At 63.5% G+C, this 8,377-nt stretch overlaps 2 protein-coding genes across 2 annotated transcripts in view; one reads left to right on the forward strand and one right to left on the reverse strand.

Annotated features, from left to right (window-relative positions):
- Window positions 1-815, reverse strand: part of EMIHUDRAFT_313171 (hypothetical protein) — a gene marked incomplete at both ends in the record, with an annotated part of 1,060 nt that extends 245 nt beyond the window's left edge. Inside the window, one exon of the mRNA XM_005790256.1 lies at window positions 326-815. Within this exon, the coding sequence (XP_005790313.1) occupies window positions 326-815 (490 nt within the window). The remainder of the gene's footprint in view (window positions 1-325) is intronic.
- A 2,750-nt stretch (window positions 816-3,565) lies between these two features.
- On the forward strand, window positions 3,566-4,339 carry EMIHUDRAFT_224848 (hypothetical protein; the record flags this gene model as incomplete). Its single annotated transcript, XM_005790257.1, has 1 exon — window positions 3,566-4,339. The coding sequence occupies one exon, from the start codon at window positions 3,566-3,568 to the stop codon at window positions 4,337-4,339; it is 774 nt and encodes a 257-aa protein (XP_005790314.1).
- Window positions 4,340-8,377: the final 4,038 nt, after the last annotated feature.

The following is an 8,377-nucleotide window of genomic DNA, read 5'->3' on the forward strand; positions in this document are numbered from 1 at the left end:
CCCTTGATCATTGGGGAAACTTTTATGAAAGGCGAAAGTTTTACTGGACCAGTCGCGGCAGATTCGATTGCAGTGTTACCAGTCGGGAAGACGAGCGGACACGGACCGGCGGAAAAGCGTGTAAGGCGGCTCACCGGGGCGCACCAGGGACAGCCCGGGTCAGCGGCGGCGCGAAGAGGAAGGAGGTGGCGAGGGAGGGGGCGGCGATGAGGGCGGCGGCGGCGAGGGAAGGGGGCGGTGGTGGGGGCGGAAAAGGAGATGGCGGCGGTGGCGGTGAGGGTGGCGGCGGGGACGGCGGCGGCGGAGGCGATGTGGCGGCGGGGACAGCGAACCTTCTTGTCATCCCACTCCTTCACGAAATGGACCGCGCTGCCTTGGGCGAGCGCGTTGCCGTCGCTGATCTGCGAGAAGTGGCAGAAGAGGTCCTCCCCGCCGTCGTCGGGCGCGATGAAGCCGAAGCCCTTCTCACCGTTCCACCGCACCACCTTGCCCTGGATCATGCCCTCTGGCGGCGGGCCCGAAACGCCGCCGCCGCCGCCGCCGCCGCCGAGTGCATCCTCCTCGCCGCCGGTGACTTGCTCGGCGCGCTCCTTGCCCTTGCGCTCGTCGTACACCTTGACAAACTGCACCTGGGCGCCCTCCCGCAGCATGTTGCCGTCGAGGATGGACGAGTAGTGGCAGAAGAGGTCGCCGCCGCCGTCGTCGGGCTTGATGAAGCCGAAGCCCTTGTAGTTCCAGCGGAGGGCCGTGCCGGTTCCCCGCGGGCCGGCGTCGCCCGCGCCGGCGTCGCCCGTCATCGCCGCGTCGCCCATCATTGCGCGGAGCTGCTGTCTCCACGATGAGCGGAGGTCCCTCTGAGCACAGAGAGCCCGACAATTTTTTTTTTACCAACTCGTGCAGAAATACCGCACCAACGTCGCGGGTTCGCCGCTGCTTGCGCCGCTGCTGCAGGAGGTGCCCCGAGACATGCGCCGTCTCGGCGGACGACTCGGACGCGCCTAGGGTGCCCACAGGACCCAAAAAAAGAAAGGAAAAAAGAAATTGGCCATTCCCGATCGCAGCACTTCGTGTTGGATAGTCGAGATATTGAGAGTGTGACTAGGAGGGTGGGACGCTGGGGATTCTCAAAGGTATCACCGTCCACCTCGGCTTCGCCACACACGCGCCCAACGTCGGCGGCGACATCCAGGAGGAGCTCCGCGCGATCCAGCGGCGCGACGAGCGGGTGCGTCCACCCCCGCTCTCACCTCCACCCCTCGCACCCGCACCGACCCTCCTTGCCGCGCGCGCTCAGGAGGGCCGGCCCGCCTTTTCTTTCAAGGAGAATTTTAACATCGCGCGCGACGGCCGGAAGGAGGCGGGGAAGCTCGAGCAGCTCTACGTCAAGCACTGCATGCCTGCCATCTCCCTCTGGCCGAGCGTCGCGTGGCCCACGTACTCGCACGCCTCGCGCTACATCCACTGGTGGACATGCAAGGAGCTCCGCACCCACCGCCGAATTGTCGGTGGTCCGTGAATACCTCCCTCACGGAGGAGGACTGCTGACAGGGTTTGCGATGAGGAGCGACCCGAAGGGTTTCTCGGAGGTTAGGGCGTTAGCACCACTAACCGCCGAAGCGCAAGCACTTGGAGCAAGAACACTACGACCTGGGTCGGGCTCATACTAGCACCCCACCTCGCGGGCCGATATTCCACAGCCTGGTTCCGTTCACACTTCTGCGCAACTCGAGAGACCCCAGATTGGCATCCATGCCTCTCTGGACAGGGTGGCCCGCCACAACGACCCCTGGAATTGCGACTCGCCGCTTTCCTCCCGCTGTGATTCTGTGTGAGCTCTGTGTCTTGATTTGCCAACGACACGCTCCCACCGCAAGCGCAGCGAGAGCAGCAAGGCGCAAGGCCATGGGCTACGCTCCGCCTCGCTCTCCCGACACGCAGCCAGTCGGCGTCAAGAAGAGACGCTCGCCGAAGCCCGGCCCGAGCCACATCATTGACCTGCGGCCGGCGCTCGAGGCAGTGCACGTCAGCAGCGCCCGGTGCGCCCTTGCATATCTGCCGTGGGAGTTGGGCGCTCGACCCTCCACTCCAGAGAAGGAGCACAGGTCCGGGCCACCGGACGCCGGGCTAAGCCTGCGCAGCGAGAGGCCGCACGCTGGCGAGCGCGATGCCGCGCCGCAAAAGCTGCGTGTCTCGCGCATTTGTGTCGAGGACATTGTGTCTGCCCAGATTGACGCGTGCGATCCGCTGAAGACCCTCCCCGCGGCCGACTTCTGCCACGTGCTCTCCGAGGTGACGGACATCGTGGTGCGGGTCATGACCGAAGGCGAGCGCGCGGTGCGTGCCGGACCCCGTAGATGCTGAAAGCACGGGCCTCCCGACGCTACTCTCACTCAGGACTTGAGAATCACCGCGGCATCCCCGTGCAGCGCAGGTGTGCGACGGCGAGGACCTCGCCTTCATCAGACGGCGCGTGCAGGAGCTGGTCCAGCCAGGGCCGGGAGCGTCGGAGGGCATGGTGGTGTACGATTACGAGCAGGCTAGCAGGCGGGGCGAGCGGCAGCGCGCGGCGGCGCCGTCGACAGAGCGCTTCCAGCGGTACGACCACGTGGCGTGCCGGCTGGACGGGGGCACATGGGCCAGCGGCGTCGTGCACCTGCACGCCAAGCTGCCCTTCGTGCACGTGAAGCTGATCGACCCGGACGACATGTACAACCACGGTCGGATCATCGCCGTGCCGGAAGGCGCGTGCCACCTGCAGCGGGCCGCCGTCTGCGATGACTCGGCGCTGTTTTACCCCGTCATCAACCTGCGGAAATCGGCATAGTGTGTGTAGCTAGCAGTATGTAGTTGGAGCGACTCTCTCTTCGTTCGAATGTGTGTGCTGCCTCTGTGTCGCCCCCGTCGATCGCGAGCGAGTGTTCCTTCAGGGATGTCCTGCTTATTCTATTTCTGTCTGAGCCCGCTTTCTAGGTAAGTCGCTCGAGTAAGTAACGAGTCGAAACGAGGTACCGGAGTACGTGGCTGGGTTCACAGCGATTGTAGGAAAGTGTCGTCGGGAACTACACGTTAAACGGCGGTCGGGGTCGCGGCCTTCCGACTCGCGCCTCCGCCTCACTGGCACTATTGTAGCCCTGGCCGGTGCGCGTGTGAAGTTTAAGTTCCGGAGTGAAAATTCGAACGCGTTCTCTAACGGTGACCAAAAAATGTCCACCTCAGAGGCACCTCCGGAGGCCGGCCGCCGCACGCCGGCGACACAGTCAGCATTGGCCAGCCGGTGGCGCTGGCGCCCGCCTGGCCAGTGGCGCCGCTGCCGGGGCAAGGTCCGCCCGTCACAGCCGGCATATTCCTTGGCTCAATCGAACCGCAGCAGCAGGGTTTGACGGCCGAGGCTGCGATCCAGCATGCTGAGCCGCGCGTGGCTACGCGCTCCACGCAGAGCGTGTTTGCGTCGCCTGCAAGAACGTTGCGCGCATCCGCACCAGAACCAGAGCCCAGACAGCATCAGAGCGAGCCGAGGCGCCCACCCTTCGTTGTGCCGCCGGCGCAGTTGCTTTGGGAGCCCACAATGCCAGGGCCAGTGATGCCAGGGGCTGTGGTTCCGGGCGCTGTGCCGCCACTCCCACCATTCGTTGTGCCGCCGGCGCAGTTGCTTAGGGAGCCCACAATGCCAGGGCCAGTGATGCCAGGGGCTGTGGTTCCGGGCGCTGTGCCGCCACTGAGTCTGCAGATTGGCTCGTCGGCCGCCATGGCGTGCCAGCAGTACCATGGGGAGGCGAGGCCAATCAGACAACAGAAGAAGCGAAAGGCGGAGGAGATGGACAGCGTGGCTGGCAGCGCGGGCGCTTCAGCGGCTCCGACGGCTTCTGCGTCGCCAGCCGCTTCGCCAGGCGTGTGGACGGAGCCCACGCCGTCTCCCGCCCCTTCGCCCGCGCCGCTGTCTGCGCTGAATCCACCTGAGATGGTCTCAGCACCGCCCAAGGCTTCTGGAGGCGACACCGGCAGCGAGGGTGGAGATCAGGCCGCTGTCACCATCGCTGTCGCTGCCTTCGACGAGTCGTCAGCCATGGAGCAAGAGCTCTTTGCAGGCTGGCAGCTCACGCAGATCTGCACCGTGCACCAGCAGCGCCTTCAGGCAGGCGAGGACCTGCGGAACCACCACGCGATGGAGACACTTGCGGAGGCATCTGAGGCGATGTCTCCTACGATTGGACCTGCGCTCGGCCCGGCCGACGCGCCTTCTCCTCCTCTTTCCAATCCGCCGTCGCCACCTGCACCCCAAGTGAGGCTGGCCTCGCTCGAGGTTGGTATGTGTCAGCACGATCGGGTATCTCCTATTTAACTTGATAAACCAGCCGATCCAACAATCCTTTCACACCGGACGGTAGAGCCAAATCTGACGGCCAGAAAGCTCACCAGCCTCGCAACACATGCCATACCCATCCCTGACAAGCGTGGTTTGACTCACAGAAGCCGCAGGCTACGTGGAAACATAGCTACGTGACCACGCAAAACACGCCCGGAGACGGCTCACATCCCGATATCCCGGGCTCCAACAATGGTCCCACTACCGGACCTATCGCGGTCCGACGCCGATCTACTTGGCTGTCCCCAGCCCACAGGTACCGGGTGCACCCAGCCTGGCCGCAGGAGGGCGGGCCCGGGCCGAACCTCCCACTCAGAGGTCCGTTGAAGTCGTCCGCGGCGCCGTCCCGAAGCAGCAGCCGCGGGAGCGGGAGCGGAGAAGCTCGTACTCGGACCGACGCGATAATATTGACGATGCAATGCCAACTGTGCGTACAATGACTTGTACACACATCACCTGGGTCATGATGGTCCATATGAAGGATGGACAGAGTCACGCACATCGCCTACACGGTCTGAGGGTGGTGAGGACTGATACATGCCCGGGTCGGGTTGAGTGCGATCGGAGAAGAACAAAGTGTGAACTATGCGCCAAATGCGCTGGTCAAGGGGATAGGAGGATGTTGTGTGTGACAGGGCTGCTCCGGAGCAGCCCTAAGCTGCAGGCCTTCGTCCACAGAGACCCGTCAAGGAGCGTCTTCTAGCTTTGTCTGCACGACTGTCACGGATCACGCAAGGCCGCTACGGAGACGAGCAGCTCCGAATCAGCGGCAATCCTCATGCATCCAGGCGTCACAGTCAATATCAGTGGTCTAGCTACCGCCATGCACAGCTTGACGTCGATGTCTCCAGGCTGGAGTGCATGTATCCTTTGTTACGCCGCTCGGAGGTCTGATGGAGCCGCAGAACGCCTGGGGCTGTGAGGGCGTCAGGCGGTGCCGCAGATAGACTTCTACCTCATAGCGCGCACCGATCCATCCGCGCCGGGCCCTGGCCGCCGCCAGCGGACGGTGCACCACCAGAAAGGTCACCTACAGGGCACATTGTTGGACTTTGGCGGCCGATTTGCGCTCGAGCCGCCGCGCGGGAATCAGCACCGGCAGGCAGCGAGAGCACGACTGGCGACCGAGAAGCCAGCAGTGCTGCGCCGACACATACCGGTCTGGCCAGTGCGCGAAGCTGCCGCATGCGGCCTTCCAGAGGCCGAGCGCGCGGCGATTGTTGGACGGTCACGTCGTTTCGGTTTATCGGGACGCGCCGGGATATCAAGTAAATAGGAGATATCGGTCGGTCAGGTTATCGACGAGCCTGTGCTGGATGCCAAAGAGTAGCCAAAAGGACAGGAGGACGATGAGCGGGCCAGTGGACCCCTCCAGGTTACCTCGCAACCCGGCCCTCTCCTCGAGGCGCCGCAGCATCCCCACTCCGTTGCGCGCTGCCACAAGCCACACCCACCCCACGAAGAAGGAGAAAGAGTTGGAGACAAAGAAGCGCTCCACCGTTGCACGCGAGGCGATGTCGTCGCCGCCGTATACCGGCTCCCCCGTCACCACAAACCAGGCGACGGCAAAGGCGGCGGCGGCGAGGGCGAGCAGAACGTTGATGGCGAGGACGTCAATGTCGGGGGGCATGGCTTCGGAAAGGGTCGGGAAGATTACGATGGCCACGTCGAGCCACGCGCACCCAGCTACCCAGCTCATCGCGGCCTGCACCAAGTCGGAGAAGGAGCAGGCCGCCTCGACGACGAGGTCGCGGTGGCCGGCTGCAAGCTTCGGGCTGGATGACTTTATCCTGATCTCCATCAGCTCGAGCGCGGCGCTGAACATCGCGCCCGCGAAGGTGGAGACGCCGGCCCACAGCAGCAGCAGCTTGGTCGTCAGCAAGGGCCCGTCCGCGCCCACGAGGACGGTCCTGTACGACGCATAGTACCAGGCCGACATGACCGTGATCGTGCAACCCCGCGCAACCATGGACCACAGGTCGCTGACCAAGTCCTCGACAAAGTCGATGCACCGCCCGTCGCCCCACTCGATGTTTTGTGCCCAAGGCTGTATCTTGAGCAGCACAAACGCGCTCGTCACGGTGAGGAGAGAGGCGAACCCTATTTCGAGGCCGGTGCAGTCCGGCTCGACCTCAGGCACGAGCGCAGCAGAGTGGTTCGCGTTGAACACGCACGCTTCGCCCCTGAGCGTCATCGCGCAGAGGCCTGGGTGCGCGGCTTTCATCTCCCTCAAGAATTTGTCGGTGGCAAAGGCGAATGCCCACCCCGTCGTGTACTTGAGCATCATGGGGAGCTGGTGGAAGCCTCTCCATCGGTCTGCCAACCCGGTCCACTCGGCCATGTGCTTGCCAAAGCCGCCAATGGGGACGCTGGCGAGCGCGAAGATGTACTGCGAGCTGGCCGGCGCCTCTGTTGTGCATGCCAGCTCCAGGTAGTTCTCGCAGTACAACGTCGGGTGCAGCTGGAAGATGGCATTGGACCAGAGATCAAACCACAGCCGTGACAGCACGAAGACCGTAGTGTCCTCAAAGAAGGTTGCAACCGTCGTCATCTCGCCCACCAAGGAGGACGCGAGCAGAGCACGCGCGTCCGCTATCCGTGGGGGCCAGGTCAGAAAGAGGAGGACGATAAACTGCATCGGCGTCGGGAGATCGGAGGCTTCACTCGTTGCACCAGAAGTCCTCACTGTGTCAGCGTCGTCCATGTTGCGCCGCGTCGAAATGCTAGTGTTCGACGAGCGCAGCCTCGGCGGTGGCGAGTCCCGCCTGCTCATTGTGTGAGGGAGAACGATGACGCGGAGCCCTGCTTTTGTGTGAGCGAGGGAGAACGCTGCAGAGCTGCAGAGCTGCAGGGCGCGGCGCGCTGAGCGATACGTTCGTCCCTCGTCACTGTGATCCGCTAAAAACAATATTTTTTTCTTAGGAGCAACCCAGCATCCTTTCTGAAAAAACGCACGGACAACATGAAGAAGAAGAAAGAGAGATGGCACTCGCTCTCGGGCCCAGAGCTACAGGCGGGAGATTTGTTTTTGAGCTAGCCTATGAAAAAAGACAGAGTCTCCTACGGGAATGCACGTAAGAGCTACATACACTGAAAAACGCAAAAGGGGAAAGAAAAAAGAAAACAGATAAGCAAAGGGAGGGATGGAAACGCAAAAGGGCACATCGCCGGCTCCAGAGTATATTTTCCCATACCACCCAAGCACCCAAGACAGCTTGGAGAGCTCCTGGTCCCGCAACATTTCGTAACGATAGTCCGCTAATTGGCCATCTGAATCCTTCAGCCTCCGCACGCGTACCTAGCACCTACTACTCGAGTAGGGCTAGGCTCTTGGGCGGCGCGCCGCCGCCCAACACTTCACAACGGACCTGGTTGCTCGGCAAGGCTTGCGGTCGGCCGCCTGGTCGGCGAGCGGTCTGCCATGGCCTCTCTCCACCCGTTCCTAGTCCTCCTCTCGCTCGCTAGGGCGTCGAGCCTGGCCATCGAGGCGGGCCCGCTGGGCAGGGAGCTCTTTGTCGCCCGGCGCGCCGCCTCTGCCGTCGGCGGCCTTCTCGCGGCGGGCGGCGCTGTCTCTGCTGGTGAGGCCCTCCTGGCCGAGAGCCTCCGCGGCGCCGCGGTGGCCGCCGGTCGATGGGTCACCCACATCGAGGCTGGCGCCGTGAGCATCGCGTACCTGGGCCGGCCTCCGCCCTCGCTCGAGGACGGGCTCGGGACGGCACACACGGCGCCTCTGGTTGGCGTTGTGTGGCGTGGCGGCACCGTCGGCCAGGGCGGAATCAGCTGCAACACGTCTTATCCCACTGCCACTGCGGGCGCCTGGCATGTGCGAGACCCCCTCCGATGCCGCTCAAGCCACCTCTCAGTTGCACTCCCACCTGGAACAAACGTTGAGCACGTGCCTTGCACGCCACGCACTGCCTGCTACGCTTACCTGCCGGACCACAATCTATCAACCGACCTCCATTCCTTTCAACCCTTCGAGGTTCGGACCCCTACAATCCACCCTTCCAAATT

Source organism: Emiliania huxleyi (assembly GCF_000372725.1).
Source record: "Emiliania huxleyi CCMP1516 chromosome Unknown EMIHUscaffold_120, whole genome shotgun sequence".
Taxonomy (NCBI): Eukaryota; Haptophyta; order Isochrysidales; family Noelaerhabdaceae; genus Emiliania; species Emiliania huxleyi.